General features: G+C 35.2%; 1 protein-coding gene across 4 annotated transcripts in view; it reads left to right on the top strand.

The window, feature by feature from the left end:
* The window catches only part of TBC1D19 (TBC1 domain family member 19), a 154,565-nt gene that overhangs the window by 109,472 nt on the left and 18,574 nt on the right, over window positions 1-26,519 (top strand). For 3 of the 4 annotated variants that reach the window (XM_004452239.5, XM_004452241.5, XM_071217148.1), the window contains 3 exons: window positions 960-1,044; window positions 3,038-3,082; window positions 23,929-23,961. In XM_004452239.5, coding sequence (XP_004452296.1) covers window positions 960-1,044; window positions 3,038-3,082; window positions 23,929-23,961 — 163 coding nt within the window. The remainder of the gene's footprint in view (window positions 1-959; window positions 1,045-3,037; window positions 3,083-23,928; window positions 23,962-26,519) is intronic. The other variant, XM_058300110.2, reaches the window with a different exon arrangement.

Below are 26,519 nucleotides of genomic sequence, written 5' to 3'. Positions count from 1 at the left end.
TGGCTAAGACAATTGATGAAAGTGGATGTACTAAACAACAAATCTTCAGTGTAGATGAAACAGCTTTATATTAGAAGACGGTGCCATCTAGGACTTCCATAGCTATAGAAAAGTCAATGCCTGACTTCAGAGCTTCAAAGCTTTAGCTGGTGACTTTAAGTTTAAGCCACTGCTCATTGACCATGCAAAAAATCCTGGGTCCCTTAAGAATGATCCTAAATCTACTCTTCCTGTGCTTTATAAATGTAACAACAGAGCCTAGATGGTAGCACATCTGTTTACAAAATAGTTTCTTAAATGTTTTAAGCCCACTGTTGAGTCTCTTGTCCCCAAAACCCAGGGCTGATGTCAGCAATCCAGTCCCCATAATGGACATCCTTGATCTTGAATTTTTGCCTATTTTTGTCTCCAGGTAGCATTGCCACGTTTTACCTGCTAGACAGGACAATCAGCTTCCGTAGTACATTGGGCTGTGATTTTGTTCTACTGCTGCTGCCATCCCTTCTAAAACAACGAATTGTCAGCCCTCCTACCCTGACATGCCCAACTGCCTGCTGCATCCCCATGATGAATCTAGTTCCACTTTCCTGCACTTTTCAAATTGCTGTAGTTACCTACAGACTGCCCTATTCAGTTTTCACCTGTTAAAATTTCTTCCAAGTATTTCTCTTTTCCAGAAAGAAAATAGATAGATTAACTGGTAGTTACCAACCTGCATTTTCTGCTGTTGTTCAAGGTGTAAATGGCAAACACTAAGAAATCTTAGAATGAATTTCCATCCGTAGTTGGTATGCCACTGGTACATTTACACTAGGCATACCAATAGAAGGCATTCTTCCTATTGCAAGGCACAGTACTGAACTTTAACACCCCCAGGCAGGAAATAGCAATGCATTATTATCTGGTTTTAAAACAGTTTTTAATTTTTTGTTTTGTTTTTTTTCCAATGTTATACCCAGGTATTACTTTGTTTTTCCCGAGATACATCTGTGTTGGGTCACTTTGCATACAACAGTGCTTCACCACCAAAATCATACATAAGAGGTAAAATTTTAGAAATATGAAGGAAATATTCTTTAAGACTTAAATAACCTTAACAAGAATGTTTGCTTGTTTATTTTATAGCATATATTGGTGTTGGCAATTTTATCATAAAGTATTTATATTTCTATCAGATGATTATAACCATCCTTTCATTCTCACCTAACTCACTGCTCATGCAACTAACTCATCACAAATCACAGAAAAGTGCTTTCCAGTCACATAAAAGTAGCACTTAAAAGTTACCTTGTCTTCCTTGTTTGCTCTCTACTTTATTGCTGTTTCTGTCCTATCTGTTGACTCTTATTTTCCCTTCTAAATATGAGTTTATCACAGGATTTTGTTTCGTTTTTTTTACCTTCCATAGTCCTCTTAAAATTTTCTAACACACTTAAAACTTTTGCTGTCGTTTATATGCTATTAGCTCTTTAATTTCTCTTTTAGTGCTTTCTTCTCCTTATCACTAGTTGTCTACAAGATATCACTATTACAATATCTTGCCATTACCTAGAAACTGAATTTTAGCTGGAAGCTCCTCCTAGCTTTTTTATTAAGTAGTGAACACCTAGCACTGAAAGTTCATAGCCATATTATGTGTGGTCATTCTTCTATTTCCATAGGGAAAGAAACTGTTTTTTCCTGAATGTCCTAAGTCCAGTGTGTCTGCCTAACTGCTCCAACCCCTTCGCTAGGACAGGTCCACATTACTTTTTGCTAGTGTTGGGCTCCCCCTAACTTGGGACTCTTGTCATTTATATTGCTTCTTAATTGAACTTAAAGAAACCTTTTCTGTCCTTGTTCATTTTGTTAATGTTGTCTCCTGCCAAAAAATTGATTGTAGAACTTAATTATCTAATGGGCTCACCTCTAAACTCAGCCAGGCTTTTAACCCCTCCATCAGTTGGTTCTGTCTTAACTTAGCTAAGTTTGTTTCCCTGATTATTCTATAATACCCTATATTCATTCTAGCCTCCCTATATTCCCTATATATGGAGGCTTCTCCTCCCTTCTACCCCAAAATTATAGGTCCTTGAAGAACCAGCTTACATCTCATCAAGTCTGTCAGTCCACCATCAGTTTCCCTCTCCTTTCAACCTCTAACATACTTAAAGCCTATGCCAGAAAATTTAGCAAACATACCCCATTCATATTTTAGTCTGAATTACATGGTTGAGAGACCAGACCTTATATTTATTTTGTTTACCTCTCTGCACCTAACCCAGTATTGAGAATCCAACAGGTACTCTATCATCTATATGTTTATGTATGTGTGCATTTATATATTTATTATGTATCAGAAATCTGTTTTTCATTTTTCTGTTCTGTCCTTGCTCACAAGATCAGTCCTTGTTGTCTCCACTCTAACCTAAACTACTCATGCTTCTTGTTCTTCATCTCTTCCCTATCACCACCCCCAATAAAAATAAAAATTTAAAAAAATTTAAATATTACCTTAAAATCTTACTTAAAACTCCATGCAAGAATGCATGTGACTTTTCTATAGACTAAAATGTGTTAGAAAAACCAGCAATTTAAATACTACCAGAAGATGAATATGGAAGATGTGAAAAAACTGAGAGCCTCAAAAGTTTTGAGGTAAAACTCCTTTAAACCTTTGATTATAGTGAACATACTTTAGTTTTCTGGAACAATTCTGATTTCAAATATTTAGCTCCATTCTCATACAATATGAACTATTTCAGGATTCAGAAAATGTGACCATCATAAAATTAAAGACATTTAACTTTTAACTTTTCAGCATGTCTCATAAAAAATGTAACTTCATGAAGCATTGCAAAGCTTAGGACTTGCTTTAATAAATAGATTAGAATTACTTATTGGCATCTTTTCAAAATAATTCCGTATCATGGAATGAAATCAGATTTTACTATAGTAGTTTAAAAATTTCCATTTATTGGTATATTCACAAAATAAGTTAATTTGAAAGATTTGTTTTTTTAATTATATTAAAATCCCCTATGGTTTTCTCTTACAGGAAAACTGGGGCTAGAAGAATATGCAGTCTTTTATCCACCAAATGGTGAGTAATGCTATTGCTTCCCCTAGTGGGAAATAGGAAAATTACAGCTCTTCTCATGGAAACATGACTTTCTTATTTTCTATCTTTAAATGAATAATTTATTATCTAAAATACACCTTTTATGGAATACATACTTTAATGAATTTTTCCACTTTTTTAGTAGGTTTGTATTAAAGAATGCACACCCCCTCTGGTTCTTCTTGGAGCCAATAGTAATAATTGAGAGAAAGCTAAGCCAAGTTAGATGTCTAAGTCTAAGGTACTTAGTTTTCCTCTGAAGAACACCAGCTAGTCCACTGAGGACCCTCCTTTTGGCTTTGTTGGAGCAGTGCTCTAATAACTTAAGTGGATTTCCTTGTATTATATTTTATTGTTCTCATAATTTGACCAGTATGATATTTATGGAATAAAAAGTTTATGAAGAGAAACGGATGTGACTCAAGTGATTGGGCTCCCGTCTACCATATGGAAGGTCCAGTGTTCTATTCCCAGGGCTCTTGGTGAAGACAAGCTAGCCCAAGAGGATGCTGGCCTGTGCAGGAGTGCTGGCCTACACAGTAAACTGGCCTGAGCAGAGAGCTGGTGCAGCAAGACGACACAGACAAAAAAAGGGACAATGAGAGATGCAGCAGACCAGGGAGCTAAGGTTATGCAAGAGATTGAGCACCTCTTTCCCACTCTGGAAGATCCCAGGATCCGTTCCCAGTGCTGCCTAAAGAGAAGACAAACAGACAAAGAAGAACGCACAGCAAATGGACACAGAGAGCAGACAACGGTTGGCGGGAAGAAATACGTCACCAAAATAACCCATTTTGATTATATAAAGTGATCAAATTATAATTAACTCATTAGATATTAATTATTCATTTGAGATTATTAGATAGTTTTTAAGATAAGCTTCCTGGAAAGTAATGTTTAGCAGTCCTTATTAAGTTAATATTAAGTTGCATCCTGAAGAAGTTCTTTTACTCCAGCAGAGTTAACAACATGGGCTTTATAATCCAGCAGATCTGGGGTCAGATCCCAGTTCTGCCAGCTCACCCTATGACCTTGGGTAAGTTACATGACTTCTCTGAACTTCAGATTCCTTGTCTGTAGCATGTGGGTAACAGACTAAATGAGATGCAATTTATGAAACAGCGCAGTGCCTGACATGTAGTGAGTGCGTGCAGAGTGATAGTGTTATGGGCATGTTTGACTACTTTATTGACCACCATCTAAAACTCATACTTAACTTTCATCACATTTTTCTTCCCTTGTACCTTTCAGTGTGGTTATGTCCGTTTCTTAAAAAGGCTGTCCTCCTCTGCCCTCCAAGCACTGATGTTCCTCAACGCCCTACCCCATCCTTGTTCTGCTGCTCTTTTAACATATTTTCTTACAATCTTCCATCTGCTTTCATGGCTTTATCTATTTGATGACTAGAATTTATGTCTCCAGTTCTGACCACTCCATAATTACCTCAAACCTAACAAGTCCCTTCCTGAACTCATTAATTTATCTCCCCATACCACCCACCACCCCCAAATGAGAAAAAAAATAAAAATTGAAATTGAAAAAACCCCAATCTCTGCTTTTCCTATCTCAGATAATTACACTGTCATCTATCCAAGAACTCAAGCTGGAAATTGCATTAGAGTCTTCTTTGGTCTTGAATCCACCTTGTCTAATATTTATAAAAGCCTTCCAATTTATCCTCCAAATATATTTGAGACTCCTCTCCTGCTCACCATAAATGCCAGCCGTGCCCTCCTTGAGACCTATCTCAACCGCCTAACTGGACTCTTTTCCTCTAGTCTTTTCTAGCTTTGAACTGTCTTTCACACTGCTGTCTCAGCTATATTTCTAAAATAAAAAGTTGAAAATTGCCACTTATCTCCTTAAAGTTTTCTTAATGCTTCCCCCTCTTTTTCCAAGTAACATCTAAACTTCTTGGCATGATATCCAAGGTCCTCTTTTGAGTTGGCCCCTGTTCATTCTGCTTTCTAGCTTCATTTCTCCCCATTCCTCATCTCACTTTTTTTTTTATCCCAGCAGTATCAAACTGTTTATTCTTTACATAGACACCTACGTAGTCTCACAAAAGTGCTGTGCTGCTTCCTGTTCCTGTGTTTGGGATAGCCCACCCAACCTTTCTTCGCCTGGCTATCAAGCCTCAGTTCAGGCATAGTCATCTTCAGGCACTGCCTGAATCTTCAGGTTAGGCTAGGAGCCCCTCCTCTAGAGTCCTATAGTACCTGGCCTACTATTTCATATCACTTCCTATATTATCTTGACATCTTTGTTTATGCTTTATCTTCCCCTCTAGATCATAAGCTCCTTGAGTTCAGACCCATATCATTCAGTACCTAGTACACAGTGGGAGCTTAATAAGTATTTATTTGAACTAAATCAGAGGCTTTATGATTTCAGCATGTATTTCTATATCCCCAGAAATTTAATTTTCTGATACGTTTTTAATCTTTGTCAAAGAATCATAAAATAAGAAAATAGAAAATACCTCTGAACAACCAAAGAAGATGGCAATGGCTCAAGTTCCTTCTCAATCTTCAACTTAGTTAAGAACATATTAACTGTTATTTAAAACGTGTTTCTAGCAAACTTGGTTTACTGGTTTTTATGCCACCTGTAAAAATAGAAGCATGGAAAGAGGCTGATACAGACTGGCAAACTGATCAGCAACAGTAAGGAGTGAAAAATCAAAGGCCTCACTAAGGAAACTGTAAAAACTGTAAAATGGCATATAAAAACATACCAGCAACTCAGCCTGGGACCATTTTACATAACAGCCAATAACGCTTTATAGTTTAAATGTGTCATTAGATTGTAGCATAGAATAACTTAAAACCTTTATAGTAAACTCAAGGCACCAAGAAAAAACAAAAGTGCTATAATAAAAATAATAATAATCATAGCAGCAGCAGCTAACATTTTACAAGCAGTACTGTGTACCAGGCAGTGTGCTAATTATATTACATGTCTTAATTCATTTAATCCTTAACAAAACCCCTATGAGGCAGTTACTATTATTATCCCTATTTATAGATAAAGAAACTGAGACACAGAGTGTTAACTTGCCCAGCTTGGTGAGTGGAAAATCAGACTTTGAACCCACATTATATGACTTCAAAAGCTGCATTCTTGATCACTATGCCCTATTGCCTCATAAAATGTAACTGAGTTCATTATAGTGTCTTTTGGAAAAAAAAAGTGGGTAATATATTAGAAGTTAAAGATGTATCTAATAGGTTCTAGAAAGATTTTCATTAAGAATAAAAATAGTTTGGCTACGTAATGGAACAAACCCACAACTATTCATAAACTTAATTATTCAGAATCACTTCTTGTTTTAGAACCTCACCAGAATCAGAGAAAACTCTCTTCTCTGGACAATGACTCTGAAGTTACAGAACAAGAAGACACAAAGACCAGTCAGCCTGCTGTCCTCTTTATTCTTTACCCAAGACAGTACTAAGCAATATTTTAAAAACAATTTTTAATAGACCTTAATTTCAGGAAAGTTGTAGATTAACAGAAAAATTATGCAGAAAGTACAGTTTCCATATGCCCCCTCAAACACACAGTGTTCTCTATTATTAACATTTTGCATTAGTGTGGTATCTTTGTTATTGCTGATGAGCCAATATTAATATAATTATATTATTAACTAAAGTCCATAGTTTACATTAGGTTTCACTCCTCTCTTTGTATTGTATAGTTCCAGGGTTGTTGTCATTTTTTCATTGTAGTAACATATATACAACATAAAATTTCCCAGTTTAATCACTTCCAAGTATACAACTCAATGGTGTTATTACATTCACCATGTTGTACTACCATCACCACCATCCAATACCAAATCATTTCTATTACCCCCAAATATAAGCATTTTGGACAACAAGAAAGCTCTAGTCATTTATCAGGAAAATAAACTATTTGATTCTACAATTTATGGTATTCCTTATTCAACCTCACTTTTGATGTGAACTTTCTATTCCTTACTGTGTGAATTAGATATGAACTGAAGTGCCAAATTCCATATGAAGTGAAATTTTGTTTGCAATTACTTCCCATTACTACATCAGAGATATGTTCTTTCCACAAAAATAACAACCAAAATAAATCTCCCAGAAGAACCAAGCAACATTTTTATATTACCCACCCTGTTTTCAACCTCTCCCAAAAGTTGGATTACTTTGAAATCTCAAGGACATTCCCACAACCATGAACAACAAAATAGGTCTGGCTTCCTTGATCTCAGAAAGGTTTGTCTGATGCTCATTGACACATTTCCTTTACCTGACCTGGTGGTGCTTACAAGGAGGCCAGAAGTTTTCTCACCTCTCCACCTATGATTACCTTCCCTCAGATGGAGATGATAAGCCATGATGGCATCAGGCACTACTCTTTCACTTCATTTGAGGCAGTGTGAGTAGATAGACCTTCTCTAAACAGCTGGCAAACAAATTTACTGGAATAAGAGAAATTTCTTGCAAAAATTTTATAAGCTTTTCTTGTTTTTGTTTTTTCCATTGTTCAGCATGCATAATTTAGCTTTATTTGTTCATTTAATAAATATTTATTTAGCCCTGCTCTGGCTCAGATACTATTCTTGGTGGGGGGAGTCACAATAAATAACAGAGATAAAGTACCTGCTGCTAAGGAGCTTACATTCTAGTGATGGAGACATATAATAAACAAATAAATAAATAAATAATGAAAATAATTTCCGAGTGATAAGTGAACAGTAAAAGGAGACAGAAATTGATTTCAGGGAGGTGGGGTGGCATGGTTATTTTAGATAAAGTAGTCAGGAAAGGTGTCCCTAAGGAGGTGGCGTATGATCAGAGACCAGAATAGGCAGAGTGAGGCATGCAAAGAAGGAGAGAAGACCATTCCAGAGGGAATATATAGTATGTTTAACGGTCTAAGACAAGAACAATCTTGGTGGTTTGAAGAAAAAGAAGTTGGCTAGGGTGACTGGCATTAGTAAGCAAAGCAGAAACTGGTATAAGATGAGGTAAGAAAAAACTTGGATTTGCCCCTAAGTTTAATGAGAAGCCAGTAAATGTTTTTGAGTAGGAGAGTGACATCATTTGACATCATTTGATTAATTTTTTTCTACAAGATACATAACATGAAAGTCCCCATTTTAACCATTTTTAAATGTACAGTTCTATAGCATTTAGTATATTCTCAATGTCATATAACTATCACAACTATCTAGTTTCATACCTATTAAGCAGTCATACTTCACTCCCCCTAACCCTCCTAAGCCCCTGGCAACCACTAATCTGCTTTCAGTCTCCATAGATTTGACTATGCTGATAGTTTATATAAATGGAATCATGCAATATGTGGTCTTATGTCAAGCTTCTTTTTTTTTACTTAGCATAATTTTCCCAAGGTTCATCCATGTCGTAGCATGTATATATCAGTATTTCATTCCTTTTTATGGTTGAATAATATTCCATTGTATGGATATACAAAGTTTTGTTCCTGTTCATCAGTTGGTAGGTATTTGGGTTGTTTCTACCTTTCAGCTCTTGTAAATAATGATGTTCTGAACTTGCATGTATAAGTTTTTGTTTCAATAACTGTTTTCACTACTTCTTGAGTTAACTTTGAACCCAGTCTTATTTCTGATGTTAATAATTTGAATCTCCTTTCTTTTTTTCTTACTCTAGCTAAAGGTTTGTCAATTTAATTAAGCTTACCAAAGAACCAGGTTTTGGTTTCATTGATTCTCTCTTTTTTCCTACTCTCTATTTCATTTATCTCTAATCCTTTTTTCTATCTCCTTCTAGCTTTGGATTTAGTTTTCTCCTTTTTTCCTAGTTGCTTAAGGTATAAAGCTAAGTTATTGATGTTAGATTTCCCCCCTTATTGAAAGTAGACAGCTATAAATTTCCTCCTTATTAGTGCTTTCTCTGTTGTTAGGTATGCATACATTTATAATTATTATATCATCTTGATAGATTGACTCTTTTATTGGTATATAGTGTCATTTATCTCATAACAATTTTTGACTTAGAGTCTATTTTGTTTGATTTTAGTGTAGCTACCTTTGCTCTCTTTTTGTTTCTATTTACCTGGAATACCTTTATCTGTCCTTTAACATTCAACTTATTTGTATCTTTGCATCTAAATTGAGTCTCTTGTAGACAGCATATAGTTGGATCATGCTGTGTTTGTTTATCCATTTTGCCAATCTCTGCCTTTTAATTGAAGACTTTAATCCATTTATATTTAAAGTATTTACTGATAACAAAGAATTTCTGCATTTTGCTGTTTGTTTTCTATGTGCCATATCTTTTTTGTTCCTCAGTTTTTCCATAACTGCCTTCTTTTGTGTTTAATGGATTTTTGTAGTGTGCCATTTTGATCCCCTTCTCATTTCCTTTTCTGTATATCTGTAAGTTATTTTCTTAGTGGTCACTGTGGAGATTACACTTAACATCTTAAATATATGACAGTCTAGTTGAATTAATGCCAAGTTAGCTTTAATACTATACAAAAACTTTGTTTCTATACATCTCAATTCCTCTGCCCCTTATGTGTAATTGTCATAAATTATATCTTTGTACATTGGGTGCTCATAGAAATTATTGTTTTGTGCATTTAAATCATATAGGAAAAAAGAATAGTTATAAGCCAAAAATGCAACAATATCGGCTTTTATATTTATCTATATAGTTACCTTTATTAATGCTCTATATTTCCTATATGGTTTTGAGTTACCATCTTAGTATCTTTTCATTTCAGCCTAAAGGGCTCCATTTAGCATTTCTTATAGGGCTGTTCAACTAGCAATGTACTCCATCAGCTTTCATTTATTTGGGTATGCCTTATCACCTTCATTAATTTTTTTAGAAATCTATTAGAGGAGTTGTATGTCAATAGAAAGTGTAGATTTACTATATACCCCTCCACACACCCATGGTTTTCTCTATTAAAAATATTTTGCATTAGTGGGGTACCTTTGTGACACTTGATGAAACAATATTATTATAATAACTATATCCTATAGTTTTATTTTTATTCTGGTAACATATAAACAAGCTAGAATTTAATAATCTAACCACTTTCAAGTACACTATTCAGTGGTGTTAAATACAGTCACAATGCTGTGCTGCCATCACCATCATCCATTACCAAAACTTTTCCATCACTCCAAACAGAAACTCTATCTTAAGCATTAATTTTCCATCCCTTACCCCCACAACTACCCCTGGTAACCTGTATTCTAATTTCTGGCTCTATGAATTTGAATATTTTAATTGTTTCATATAAATGAGGTGATATAATATCTGTCCTTTTGTGTGTGACTTATTTCACTCAACATATCTTCAAGGTTCATCCATGTTGTAGCATATAACAGTATCTTATTCCTTTTTACAATTCAAAAATATTCTATTTATATATAAATCAATTCTTTCTTCCATTTTGAAGGACAGTTTTGTCAAATATTAGAATTCTTGGTAAACCTGTTTGTTTCAGCACATTGAACATGTCCTCCCACTCAACATTCCCCAGCCTCCAGATTCCATGGTTCCTGATGAAAAATTGACTCTTAATCTTACTGAGGATCTCCTGTATATGACAAGTCACTTCTCTTTTGCTGTTTTCAAGAATCTCTTTGTCTTTGGTTTTAAACATTTTCATTATAATATAACTCAGTGTGGATCTCTTGAGTGTATCTTGGAGTTTATTGAGCTTCTTGAATATGTAAATTCATGTCTTCCAACAATTTTGGGAAGTTCTGAGCATTATTCTTCAAATAGACTTTCTTTGCCTTTCCTTTTCTCCTCTTCTTTTAAGACACCTATTTTGCATGTGTTGGTATGCTTGATGATGTCCCACAGGTCTCTTCAGCTCTTTTCAGCTTTCTTCTTTCTTCTTTCTTTCTATTCTTTGGACTGGATAATCTCAGTTAATTTATCTTCAAGTTTGCTGATTTGTTCTGCCTACTAAAATCTGCTTTTGAACTTTTTGTGAATTTTTAATTTTTTATTGTACTTTTCAACTCCAGAATTTTTCTCTTTATTGGTATTTTCTATTTGAATAAGGCACTATTTTCCTGGTTTCCTCTAGATCTTTGCTCATGGTTTTCTTTGGTTCTTTGAACATATTTAAGAAAATTGATTTAACATCTTGTCTAGTAAGTAATTTCTGGGCTTCCTTAGGAACAATTTTGTATTAGTCAGGGTTTTCTAGGGAAACAGAATCAACAAGAGATATCTGTCAATAGTATGCAATTTTGTGAGTCTCTCATATGACCATGGGGATGCAAAAGTCCTGGTTCTGCAGGCAGGCTGCCACCAGGGGCTCTGATTAAAGTCCAGTGAAGGTGCTTGACGAGTTCTGGAAGACATTGACTGTCCAAAGACAAGCTGGGAAATTCTTACTCAATGCTGGAATCATTTCCCCTTTTAAGGCATTCAGCTGATTGGCTAAAGCATCACTCATTGCTGATGGCAATCTCCCTGACTGATGTAATTGTAATCAGCTATCTATGATTTACTACTGCAGTAAAGTCAATGGTGACTAAAGTCCGTAAATGCCTTTGTATTACAGTTAGCCCAGTGCTTGCTTGACCAAACAACTGGCCAAGTTGACACATTAGCCTAACCATCACAAGTTTAAACTCATTTCTTTTTTCCCTATGAACGAGCCATACTTTCTCATTTCTTTGCATGCCTAGTAATTTTTGTTTGGAATGAAAAATTGTGAGTATTATAATGTGGTAATGGTGGAAATCATAGTCTCTCTTCTCCCAAAAAGTTGTTGCTTCTTGTGGATTGTAGTTGATTGTTTAGTGACTTTTCTGAACTGGTATACACAGGAGCTTTTCAAAGCCCTTATGCCCCCATGTTGCTCCTTCTCCAGACTCTTCCTTCCCAGGACTTTGTCTGTCTACTGCTTGCCCTAGATGTTATTGCTTGCCCCAGGTAGCTGTGGCTTGGACATTTACCTTTAAATGCTTTGGACAAGTGCCTCCCAGGAGGTCACTTTGGTCCTGAGAAATCTCCAAGGTCTGTGAAACAAAAGACAAGCCCCTGAGTTGATCCCTCAGGGAGCCACTAGACAGACCAAAACACACAACCACAATTTTTTTTATAACAAGGTCCACATTGCTTCCTTTGGCACAAGCAAACAGCACCAGAAATGCAGACCATCATCTTCACAGCTGGGGAGTGAAGGATGGTATGCAAGTAAGTTAAAATGCCACGTCAAGCATTTCCATATTTGTTTTAAGTTTTTTAAATTAGGTATCAATTTTCTAAAATTATTGCTGGCAAAATTGTTGCTTAAGTAGAATGGAATTTTGGAATTCCCTTTTCTGGTGGCATCCCTCCTCCAATTCCTGATTAATTTTTTTAAAAGATCAGGATAGGATAAAAGTGTCACTTAAACATAATCTGTAAGACCCAGCAAGAGCCTTAACTGTTTTGATTGCCAACATAATGCCTAGAATGATGCATGGTATAAAGTCACTAGTCAGGAAACATTATTGAATGAGTGAGAGAATGAATGAGGGAATGAATTCTGCATAATAGAGAGGAGCATGAATTGAAGCAAAGAGACCAGACTTACAAGAAAAATACACATAGATCTGACTGAGACTTAATTGAAAGTGATAGCCAACCTTCACAATTTGCTAATGCCACCAGACAGGAGAAGATCATTAATTGTTGTGAACATCAGGAGAATTTCAGGACTCTAGAGCATGGTTCTCAACCAGGGATGATTTTATACCCCAGGAACTTTTGGCAATATCTGATGACACAACTGGAGGAGGACATTGCTGGTAACTTGTGAGTAGAGGCCAGGGTTGCTGCTAAACAGCCAAGAGTGCACAGGACCACCCCTCACAACAAAGATCAAGAAAGGCTCTTGATGAAAAAAATGAAAATGTGTCTTAAATCTCCTTTCAGTGTCAAGTTGATAAATAGCAAAGTACTTTGCCATCTTTATTAAATAAGTTAAAATCTCATAATCCAAAGTCCTTTAAAAATCCATTTAATGCCTGTTATTTAATTTAGTGTTTAAATATGGGTTTGTTCTGATATTTTGGGAAATTTTAACCACTGAAATAAAGTAACAAAGTCACAATATGAAGTTCTAGTTCAGAAAGATAACAGAAATAGCTAGAAAACAATTTAGTTTAACCATTGTCCTAATCCCTACTCTTACTAACCTGTAGGCTACATGTGGAATGAGAATAAACAGAGGAAATGATTATTTCAACAAATAAAATAAACTGTTCCAAGTAATCCCAAATGAAAGAGTGTAAAAACTTGCTCTCAACTGGAGTGTAATTGAAGTGAATCAGACACAAGAGTTGTACAACTATAAATACTAAGTATTAATAGAGAGCGTGAAGAAGTGAAGGGAAAATATTTAGTAAATGCAAAGCATGTCAATATTTGGGGTACTTTCTGAGTCATATTTACTATTTATATCTCATCTAGTTCAGGATTTATTTTTGTTGACAATGTTCACCATTCTGAGCTTTGTCAAAGGACCATTAAGTCATTACTTTATAAAGTTAGTCATATTAAATGGAATATACAGTTAATACTTTAGACTTCCTTCAGATGGGTAAGGAAAGGTTAGCATCTGAAAATAATCACTCAGAGAAGACTTGTAGAACTATGAGAGCAGCCAGATAAGAGACAGTGTCCCAAGCATCTCGTTGCCTGTTAGGAATACACTCTTGGGTAGTGGCCAGGTAAATGAAATTCTACTCTTGAGAGACTGAAGTGAGGAAAGGCAAAGGAAAGGACTTTGAAAAACCGCCCAAGAACATAACCTATGAGGTCAAGTAATGTTCTAGGTGGTGTGTACCCTACAATGTTAATAGATTTTTCACTGCTTCTTTTGTTTCCTGCTTTTGTTTGCCTGAATTGACTTTGGCCTATGCACCCTTTTTTGGTGTCTTAAGCCTTAACTGCGCTTGACTCAGCTGAAGTGTACCCTTATCTAAAAGTGACAAAGAAAAAGTTTCTTAGGTTTAAGCTGATACTTAAATGTAGTACTCTCTCTTCTGAGAGAATAAAACAGCTATAGGTTATTGAGCATCTGCTGTGTGCTAAACACTAGACTGATGAACTTTAAATACATTAACTCATTTGTGCTTCACTACAACCCAATAAATAAGTTGGTCTTATGTATTTCCATTTTCAGAAATTAAAGTTGGGACTCAGGATTAATAACTTGCTCAGAGTCAAATAGAATTCAAATTCATGTGTGGATGAATTCATTGGCCATTTATTCTTTCAGTATAAAGTTATTAATACCCTGCTATACTATATACTACTTATTCATAAGTGAATCTTATGCTTTAATATTATATTTATCTTAGATAGAAAACAAGTAATATGGTAGATTTAATCTCAACCATATCCATAATGTAAATGGTCTTAACATTCATTTAAAAGGCAGAGATTTCAGATTGGATTCAAAAAGAAAAGCCAGGTTAAATACAAGCAGTCTACAAGTACAAGAACACCATATTAAATATACAATCTTGAAGGAACTGAGGTGGTGCAATTACCTTTCTCCACATCAGGGGTCTCCAGGATCGAATCCCGGTGAATCCTAGAGGAGAGAAAATGAGAAGACATCACAGATGGCATAAAGGGAGGAGGGGAAGGGGAAAAACAAATTATATAAATATACAACCTTGATAAACTAAAGGTAAAAAAGAAGGAAAAAGAAAGCTTGACTGGCTATATAAATATGAGACAAAGTAGATTTCAAAATGAGGTCTATTACCAGGCATACAGGACATTTCATGAAGATAAAAAGGAGTCAATTCATCAAGAGGATATGACAATCCTAAATATTTATGCCCCTAATAATAGAATTTCAAATAGATGAAAAAAGACTGATAGAATTTAAAGGAAAAATAGATAAGCCCATACTTATAGTTAGATATTTTAGCATTTCTGTCTGTGTAATTGATTGATCAAAGAGTCAGAAAATCATTTGCTGGAAATGTAAATTATTACGGAAATTTGAAGGGCAATCACAATATTAAAATGTAAATGTGCTTATTCTTTGACCCATCAAATTCACTCATGTCCTAGAGAAATAGCCTGTGCCAGACAGGTATATACAAGGTTTGTTTGTTTTACAGCATTTTTTATGAGTCCAAAATTGGTAATGATCTAAATGCTTACCAGTAGAGAAATAATTATATAAATAATGTAGCCATTTTATGGAATATTTTATTCAGGTTTTAAAAGAATGAGATGATCTAATGGAATGAAATGGAATGATTTCCATTGTCACTTGAAAAAAACCTATCTCAGAACTAGACAGATAGATTGGTAGATAGATAAAGAGAATTATCTCATTTATGTAAAAATAAAACATTGTATGTATGAATTTTTAAAATATAAATTTATCAACCTTGATTATATTTATAAATGCTTAAATTTTCGTCATAAACATGGACCGAGCATCTCACTAATAGAAGATGCTGTGCTGAGCGCTAAAGATAACACACAGTATGAAATGTGGCCCTTGCTTCAAATAGTTTATCTTCTAGCTGCTTATAAAGCAGCTATATATTTCAGAACTTGGGGGCAATGTGGTGAAAATGTGATTAACCAAAAGTAATTTTAATACATTCTTCTCTTTTTGGTGTTTTGCAGTTCATTCTTTCATTTACTGTAAGCTTCCTAATTTAAAGTGTCTTTTCCTGACTAAAGTTTTCCCGCAATTAGTTTTAATAGATCCTTAATAAATACTTGTACAAGATGAAAATAATAACAATAAGGTCTTAATTTCTCACTATCTTAAATTGCTTTTCAAACAGGAAGGCAAAAGCATAAGAATACAGGGATTTTTTATAATAGCAATCTGCTTTGAGATTTAGTATTTAGAAAGATATAATATGTACTTATATTTCTGATTTGTAAACCATCAGAATATGCCTTATATTTATTAACTTATTTTTCTCTTTATTAGCTTTTCTTTTCTTTCACGTGTCAACATGTTTATTGAGGACAAGTTAGAAAATACAGATAAACTTTTTCATTATTTGTTAAAAGTCTATGAACAGTAAAAGAAATAAAATGAAGCAACAGAGGGGGAAGGAAGAAAAAGATGCGTGTTTACAGGAAGGAAAAGATTCAGCCAAATATATAAATAAAGAAAGATTTGATGAAGAAGGTGGTCTTTGAGCCTTCTAGTACTCAAAGAACTTTCTTCAATGCATGTAGGATTTTAGTGTTCATGGAAAACTGGAGCTGGTGGCTCTGGTATCAAGAATAGTGATTTTCCATACAAATCTGGTCTGGTTTTTAATTTTTTTAGTTCCTAAAAAGCAAAGGACCTCTAAGTTGGTAAAGAATCACGGAAGTTACTTATATATCTAGTTTTCTTCAAATCTCACAAATTTTTCTTCATTTTCTCTAAACATAATTATACATAAAATTTTGGGGTTACATGATACTTAAGAAACAGTGTTTTTACTTTCATGACAGGTAACTGAAGCTCAGGAGTTTCAATGACTTCCCTAGTTTACGCAGCTGGTTTGTGGTAAGCCCACCCTGGAATCCTGAACTCCAGATTAAAAACTAATACTTCTCTTGCTGCTTCTCTATACATCATTTATTCATCAACCCGTTCATTCATTTAGCAAATATTTATTCAGCAGACATTCGTGACAGCATGAGGTGTACACTAAGATGAATAAAACATATTTCCCGTCCTGTGAAATAATCTGTCAAACAGCTAATTAAAACACAAAATATAGTGAACTCACTATGATGGGAATATGAACAAAGTGTCATGGGAATGCAGAACGATGATCATTTAATTATGACTAAGAGAGTAGGGATGTTTCTCTGAGATTGTAGCTGACAATAGTAAGGTTTTGATCAACTGAGTAGAAAATGAAAAAGCATTTCAGGATGCAAAACTTATCAAGTTCAAAGCTACCATAGAACAAAAGTTGCATAAGATGTTCTGGGAATGATAAATAATCTAATGTGGCTATACCACAAGGAGTATGGAGTCAGGATGATGTAAGGAAGGGGAGGCAGATGTATCTGAGGTTGCAGGACATAAGTGTGAATGTTTCAGGTCAGATCTAAGGTTTTGAATTTAACTCTGTTGACACTTAGTCTTTATTACAAGACTAGAAGAGAGTTCTATAAATATAATGACAAAGTTATCTGTTTTAGTATCTTTAGAGACTACAGAGATAGTCCATACATAGTTATCAAATATTGGTTGATAGAATGAATAGGGTCTCAGTAAATACTTGGTGGATGGATGAATGGTCAGTAGAAACCCTTCAATGGATATAGAGGTTTTTTTCTTAGTCTCACCAATATTTTTGGAAGATAGCCTGAGCCATTATAAAAGTTGGTTGGAGGGCTGTTCTGCTAAAGAAGAGGCAGAAACTCTAAATGCTGTGCAGTGGCAGTTTTATTAAATGTTTTGCTAAGGAAGAGACAAAAACTCTATATGCTGTGCAAAGGCAGTTTTATTCAGTCAGATTATTTTGTGGTTACATCAAATGATTATAACAATTGAGCAATTACAAAAGAAAGTAATCAAAGACACAGGAAAGAATGAAAGTATATACAACCACTCACCAAATCAAGGAAAACACAACATCTGATCTCTCACAAGGCCCGGAAGTCCCTTTACAGCCAATCAGAGTCCTAATTGGAAAACCAGTCCCAGGCAGCACATTTCTCCTGGGTGAGACTTCAACTGGCAGCTTGGGGACCATCCCTTTTAAGGGGTTCCGAACCTCAGAACTCCAATGAGTCTTGCAACCTCATCAAAAGTAACCGAATCCATCCGGCGTGGTGGGCGGGGGGGTGGTGGGAGTGGACAGCCCTCCACAGGAAAGACACGTGTCTCAAGCGTTCTTTGTTCTATTCTATTCATGGTGCATTGAATAGGAACATAAAGGTTTTCAGCTTTTTGTTTTACAAGGATACACACAGGACATGCAAGTGACACAGGTTGCCTGCATACAGCATTACAACATTCCAAAGGACAAGTTAATCATTCACAATTCTAGGCTGAAACAGTAGATACTATTGATTAGAAAGCTTATGAATTCACAATTCTTAATAATTGTCTTATAGTACATCAGAGGCCAAGAGATTGGAGGAGGGATACCAAATAGGAGGCTTTTATATGACTGTAGAGAACAGTTCGTCAGAGCCTGAATTCAGGCCCTGACTGTGGGAAAGAGATGAAAGTTTGAGAAGTGGTAGGGTTAGTTTCTCTAGGACTTCATATATTCATTTCATGAACATTTAATGAATATCTGGGTACTATGCTGGTCATTGAGGTAGAAATAAGCAAGAAATAGTCTCTGTACTCAAGGGGTTTATTCTATTAGAAGAGAAAAAAATGATTATAATGTGTGATAAGGGAAGGAAAATAACATTGACTAAATACTATATCAAGTATTGTGCTAGTCACATTACATACATTATCTTATTTAATTCTCCCAACCTCATTCATATTGTTCCCCCCTTTAAATACGAAGGCAGATCTGCCCCTAACCTTTGCAGGGCCCAGGGTAATAGTACAAATGAAGGCCACCTACCATAAATCTAAATATTTAAAACTTGTTCATCAAACTAATAAACTGTCTTAGTTTGCCAGGTTGCTATGACAAATACAACACAATGGGTTGACCTAACCAACAAGAATTTATTAGCTCACAACTTCAGAGGCCAGACATCCAAAGCAAGGTGTTATAAGACCACGCTTTCTCCCAGGGTCATTAACATTTGGTGCAGGTTTGCCATAGTCCTTGGGGTTCCTTGGTTTATCTCTGCTTCCCATCATATGGCAATATCCTCTTCTTGCTCACTTTTGTGACTTCTATAGTCTCTTTATAAGACCTCCAGTAATCTGGATTAAGACCCACCCTCATTCATTTGTGCCACACCATAACTAATAATAGCATCTACAAGAGGTCCTATTTACAATAAAGTTATACCTAGAGGAATGTGGGTTAAAATTAAGAACATACTTTTCTGCCACAGTCCACCCTCTGAACACCAAAAGGACATGTTCTTCCCACATGCAAAATACATTCCCCTATTACAACATCCCAAAAGCCTTGAGTCATTTTAATAACAATTCCAAGAACAAAGTCTCTTCAGAATCAATTATGTGTGTGGTCAGCCCTAGGGCAGAATTCCTCTCCATCTGTAGACCTGTGAAACCTAGAAAACAAGTTTTCTGCTTTCAAAATGCAGTGATAGGGCAGGCATAAATTAAAACATTCTCATTCCAGAAGGGAGGAATTTGAAGTAAAACAGGGGCTGCAAGTCCCAAGCAGGTCTGAAAACCATCATGGCAAACTCCATTAGATCTCAAGGTCTGAGAATCATCTGTGGATTAATGTTTTGTTTTCCATCCCAGCTAGAGCAGCAGCCCCACCCTTTCCAAGAATTGGGGCAGCAGCCATACTCTTGCTGGATGCTGTGCATCAGAATGGTGGCCACCCTCTCTGAGCATCAGAATGGTGGCCAAGCTCTCTGCAAATGCTGGGACATCAGCCCTACCCTCTCCAAGCATTGTAGTGGTGGTGGCAGTGGACACTGGGGCATAGGGCCCACCCCTCCAAGTATTGTAGTGTTGGTGGCACTCTCAAAACATCAGGATGGAAGACATGCCCTCTCCAAGTGCAGCCATAGACCCGTCTTTTCCACACGCATGGGTGGGCCCATTTTCTTGGTCCAAGGAGATCTCTTTAGTCCAGACTTCTGATTCCAAAGTTCTGTCATTGGAGTTATTCTTCCTTCAATTCATCTTTTCTCTGTCCTTTTCAGTCTAGTCTGGCACCCCTTCTATTCATACAGAATTTCAAGAACTTTGTCTGTTTTGCAAGTACTTCATGGGAATCCATGCCATCAGACAAAAGGATTTTGAGTTATGGATTAATGGTGAGAGTACTAGTGGAAGGAAAGAAGAAGGAAAACAACTCTGACAGAGTTTTGGGAAGTAACTAAGGAGTGGGCAGAATAAAGAGCAGGCAAACAAACTAAGCAGCAGAAGTTTCTGAGAGGCAGGGAGCTTGATCTGCATGGTGTCACCAGTTCCACAATGTGATCAAGTTTGAGAAGGAACTTTCAGTTGCAGTGGGTCCATTAAGTAGGATGTGAAGAGAGAGGAGGTCTCTGGATTTAGCAATCAGAAGTTACCGTGGTCGGGGTGGAAAACAGTTTGCAAGGAATTGAGTCTATATAACGAAGAAGTAAATGGAGCAAGTGTAGTTTCCTAAAACTTAAGCTTTGCTTCAGGAGGAGAAAGATTAGAAAACTGTTTAAGGAACAAGTAGAATCCAGGAAAGAAAATGGGACTTTTTCTTTCTATTTTTTAATCTAAGGATATTTATGATATCCTTTATAATATCCTATACGACATATTTATAATATCCTTGTCTAAAAAGATGCAGTAAAGTAGAAGAGACTGAAGATATATGAGCACTTTGATAAGACCTGCCCACTCTTCCTCCACTCCTCCATCAGCAGGAGTGCATGCAGGCCCTATCACAATCCATCTTGAGATCATCAAAACTAATCTCAGTAAGCTCATCCCCATTTATGGCGATTGCCACAAAAAACCCATTGCTTCCAGATCAGCCCTTGTTCGTGACTCTCAGCTCCCTAGCTCAACTGACTCTTTTATCAATAAGTTTCATCACTCCATACCCTCCTTGACCCGCAGCCTGTTGCTCCCTATCTCTCTTCCCTCCATTTTTTTTTTCTCCATGGCACTTATCAGTATCTGATATATATTTCACTTATTTGATTATTTCTCTAGTTCCATTTAAAAGTAAGCTGTGGCTCTTAGAACAGTGTCTGGTACAAAGTATGGGCTCAATACACCTTTATTGAAAGATGCATAAAAGAGGAGGAAGGATAATTGATGGGGCAGGATTCTGAGTAGAGGTTAGCAAACTTTATGTAAAGGATCAGATGGTAAATATTTTAGGTTTTGTGAGCCACCAACAGTCTGTGACGCATATTCTTTTTCTTAAATTATTCTTTAAAAATGTAAATGCTATTATTAGCTCATAGGCTGTAAAGAGCCATCGGCCTGTTGGGACTTTGCCAGCTACTGTGAAAGAAAGTCAAGGAAACAGGATCCTGGAGCCCAGGTGAAAATGTTAGCTCTGAAAAAGAAAAGGAATATGTCTTCCTGTGAGACTAGTGGGAAAATGAGAAAACAGAAGAAAGATGTGAAGAACATTAGAAGTAAAGAACAGGCAAACAAGAGAGTTAATGTTAGTGGCATCAACCCTCCATTCAAGACGGAAGTGAGGTCTGCAACTAGAAGAGTGGAAAGGTTTTGAAAAAACAGAGTGGCCCATCAAATAGAGATGAGCAAGAAAAGCAACATAGAATTCAGCCAAAGTTGGATAGCATGGCTCCATGGTGTGTACAGGATGAGAAGGGAAAAATGAAAACAGGTAAATCTTGAGAATTACAGCTTGTGAAGCTAAAGAGTGATGCTGCACAAAATTGTAAAGGTGGTTGATTGGCTTGGCATATTGCTTCAGAATCATATTGGATTTTTTTCATATATGTTTTGATAAAATTACTTCTAGAAACAATGAAGAAATATGAGCTAATTCATGAATAATAGTATCAACAATTAACATCTATTAAGGGTATTAAGGGCCTACTATGTGTTAAGCTACACCAGTTCCCTCATTTAATTAAATTATGTAGGTTCTATAATTATCTCTGATTTACAAATAAGGAAAATTTAAGCTTAGAGAACTTAAGAAACTTCCCCAAAGGTCCACAAATTTCTTGAGTGACAGAGCCACCAGAGTAACCCATCCAAGTCTCTCTGCTACCAGTCCATGCTCTTAACTTCTCTTAATAGGGTGCTGATTAATGAATTGATATCTATGTGGAAAGAGGCCTCTAGAAACAAGTGCTGCCCTCATCCCTGTCTTGTTCAGCATTTTTACAATCTTTTAGAGGAGGGCATGGATCATTTACCTGTCAAATTTTCCAGTGATGTGAAAGGATAGGGAACACTTTAGATAACAAAATGAGAACAGAGGATTTTCTCAAGTTGACTGGTTTATCCAAGATGAAATGCAATACAGATAAAAATATAATCCTTTGCTTGGGTCCAGAAACAACTGCACAAGTGCTATGTGTCTCAACTCTGGGAGTCTAGGGAGGAAAAAATGCTTAGAGGTTTTAGTCACCTCACTTTAAGTACTGTGATGAACTGAAGATTGTCCTGAGGAAAATAGAATAGGGCAGCTATTCAAAACCACTTCATCTGAAGGGCAATTAAAGGAACTCATAAAGTCTTACAGCAGAATGACCTGGTGGTGATAGAAGTGATCATTGTCTTCAAGTATTCCTGAAAGTTTTCATTTAGGAGATAAATTAGACTCATTCTATGTGACCTATGTGGGCAGAATTAAGAACAGTAAGTAGGGATTACAGAGAACCAGAATTTGACTCAGTATGAGAAATAACCCCAAAATAGACTGTTAGGGGCTGAAATGAGAATTGATGTTTTCCCCATTGCTGGAAGTGTTTTAAGTTGAGGTAGAACAATATTTATTAGAACTTGCTCTAAATGCTCTAAATGCTCTGCTAGCACTAAGAGGTTTTTTTGCCTCTGAATTTTTCATATGAATAAAGCATTTCTATACTGTTTTTCAAAGAGCAAACTTCTTTCTTTTGTACTGCGTTTGCAACCTGATTTAATACAGTGTTAGATGTACAGTGGAATATATTAACAACTTGTTCTGAAGCTAAACTTACAAATTCAGATTTTTCGCTTGCAGGGTGTTTATTGTACCCAGTTAAGCTTTTAATAATTTTTTGAGGGAAGCAGATTTGGCTCAACTAATAGAACATCCACCTACCACATCGGAGGTCTGGGTTTCAAACCCCAGGCCTCCTGAACGTGTGGTGAGCTGCCCCACGCCCAGTGCTGATGCGCACAAGGAGTGCCGTGCCACGCAGGGGTGTCCCCTGTGTAGGGAAGCCCCATGTGCCAGGAGTGCGCCCCATAAGGAGAGCTGCCCTACATGAAAAAAGCACAGCCTGTCCAGAAGTGACACCACACATATGGAGAGCTGACGCAGCAAGATGATGCAACAACAACAAAAAATACAGATTCCCAATGCTGCTGACAAGAATGCAAGCAGACAAAGAACACCCAGCGAATGGACCCAAGCAACAGACAACCTGGGGAGGAGGGGATAAATAAATAAATAAATAGTAATAATAATAATTCTTTGAAAACAATGTATATTTTACTTGTGTACAATTCTTGCCAAAGATTATACTGAAATTGTACCATATTCCTGTCAATATTTTCCCTGAGCCATATCCCATGATATAATATTCACTACATTTACAGAGGATTGTAGGTATACAAGAAGTGCCCTGAAAAACTCACTTGTCTTTTAACAGATTAGATTCTAATATACAGGAATGACATAATCTATTGACTTTTTGAGATCATCATACTATTCTTTTAGGCAGTTGAAAATCTTAGTTCTGTCATCTGCCTTGTTATGTTTTGGCCTGTTTTTTGTTTTTGTAAAAATATATTCAAAGCTTTTAATTTTTCAAAATTGTCAATAGAGAGTTAATTGGATAGATGTTGAAAAGCTCTAATTTATTCTTTTAAAGGAATTTTAAAAAGCACATCTTACTAATGACCATTAGTCTTTCTGACATTCATGAAGAAAGACAGCAAAAAATAGGACACCTTTTTATTTTCAGCTTTAATCTTCTCAAGTTTACTTAATAATTCAGTGATTGTATTACTTATTGAAAAGAATTGCTTTTTTTTTTTAGGTGTAATCCCTTTCCATGGCTTTTCAATGTATGGTAAGTTGACCTTAAAATGGGCATTATTTTTATTACACTTTAGAAAATTAAATACAAAGATCACACTTTCTATCACATCACCCAAACACTTAAGTTACTGTGAACATTCTTAAATATTGAGGTAGCATTTGTTTATGTGTCCAAGTTTTAAAAATTAAAAAGTAAAGGGTCATCATAATGCTTATATGATGATTGCTTGGCAAATTAGAATTAGAACATTCTATGAAAATGGTTCCCTTGCTTACCATTTTCTGATCCAATGGAAACTCAATAAACATTGATATTTAGTTTTAATGGATGTAAATGAGGTTACTTAAGTTGCTGAACTAATTTTCATTAAGAGTCATTAGAAAAAAGTTCAGAAAAAGATCAGAGGGGAGGGATGCATTGAGTTGGAGCTCATGATCTCTCCAGGCTCCTGGTCTGCACAGCAGTAATTACATTAAAGCTTTCAGTCAACCTGCAGTACATGTGAAAAACACATGAGCAGGCTTGAGTGCCCTCAGTGCCTTTCTGGCCTCACATGTCATTGAATGAGGAATGCAAGAAGCTTAACAAAGATTAGCAAGAACAGAAAAGCCCTCCTATGCCTTAATTTTTTATTTTTATTTTTTATTTTTTATTAAGTAGTTGTTAGTTTTCAGAAAAACCATGCAGTAAGTACAGAGTTCTCATGTACCGCCTTCTCCCCACACATGTAGTTTTCCCTATTATTAACATTTTGCATTAGTTTACACCTTAATTTTTAAATGCCGCTTATTTTTTAAATTTTCATGTATTAAATATAAACTTAAAGATTATTGTCCCCTTTATGGCTATCCTTTATTTTAAAAAAAACAAATACTTCAATATTTTGCCTTTGTAACAAAAATCAGCAATAAAGTAATACTTTTCTTAGTAAAAAAGCTTTCAATGTTCAACATTAAATAATCACGGTGAATGACATAAACTTTTTAAACCAGCTTACAATAAAAGTATTCAAAATACTTGGGAACTTTTATTATTCTACCCTGATGGCCTTGGTCATTGGTTTGAATCATAGAATGCTTATTATCTTGAGATGCCAAAATTTAATAACATAATATGTAATATAGTAGCATTCTTTTTTATAAAAATGGGAGGGATTTAAATATAGAAAACCTAAAAATAGTCTAAATAAAAAGTTTCACCTCAAATAATAAAAATAGTAACTCTTTATCCTTCTATTTTGAGAATTTCAACTGTAAGGATTGTCTAAGTCATTTTTAAAAGGTGTCCTTGGGTGATTTGTGGGACGTGTCGTGAAAGTTTAATTCTTCTTGTAATTCTGTGTACCAAATATATCACTGACTCAGCTTGTATCTATTCATGTTTATGGTCATTTTAATAGACTACAGAAATAAATGATGAAAAATTTTTTTCATAGAGTTTATTTATACTATTTTAGAGAAATATTTTAAGCATCCACAAATGCTTTAACAGAAACTACTTATTTAGTGTATCAGTATACCAGAATCACAAATCATCCCTAAGGATCTACAGTTAGTACTTTGCTATGTTAGTTACTGTGTTTCTTTAAAATAATAATACTATATTTATAAATAAATACTATGTTTATATTATATAAAATACTTTTAAAAATTGATTCAGAACTTTTCTCTAAATTGGCTTTCCCCTCTCCTATAATTGCAGATTATTGAAGTTTTATTGTAGGTGTAGTATATTAAGAGATCATAAATAAATTCCTACAGTACAGTAGTTTTTTGGTTAAAAAGATGAACTAAATTCATTTTTAAGAAAAAATGAATTTTTATCTCTATTTCAATAAAGAAGGATGTTTAAAATAGAAAATTAAGTCAGGTAGAAGACTTTTTCAAAATTATATATAATAAATTAAGACTTTCTCATTACAAAGATAGGTAAAGGAATTCATCATAAACAATTGCCATATCTTGAATAATAACTGATTTTGTATTATATATATTTGTGAGAAAGTCCTTATCTTAAAATTCTCTTCATTCCTTTACTGGAAATGATCACTGATGATTACTGAACCCTTAAAATCTTTACATCCACAGTATAGGTTTTTACATATCAATAAAAACAAAAAATTAAAGGGAAAATGTGCATCATTTTTAAAAAGGAAATAAATTTCAAACTCTTATTTTGAATTTATAATAATACCAAGAATGTGTGCCACATCTGCTTTGTATTTTCTTTGGTTATTATTGCTGTTATTGCAGTTAGAACAGGAATTCTTCATTTTAAACATATGAAATACACTAACAGGATATTTTACCAAGCAGTAATTAATTTTTATAATACAATTTTTAATTTTTTTGAAGTGGAAGGGCATACCTGTCAATTTTTAAACATTTATAAGTAGGTAGGTAGGTAGGTAGGTAGGTAGGTAGGTAGGTAGGTAGGTAGGTAGGTAGGTTAGGTAGGTAGGTAGGTAGGTAGGTAGGTAGGTAGATAGATAGATAGATAGATAGATAGATAGATAGATAGATAGATAGATAGATAGATAGATAGATAGATAGATAGATAGATAGATATAGGGAAAATTTATACATACC

Source organism: Dasypus novemcinctus, chromosome 1 (genome assembly GCF_030445035.2).
Source record: "Dasypus novemcinctus isolate mDasNov1 chromosome 1, mDasNov1.1.hap2, whole genome shotgun sequence".
Taxonomy (NCBI): domain Eukaryota; kingdom Metazoa; phylum Chordata; class Mammalia; order Cingulata; family Dasypodidae; genus Dasypus; species Dasypus novemcinctus.
Note: the sequence above shows the minus strand (reverse complement) of the source record. Positions and strands in the feature narration are given on the sequence as shown.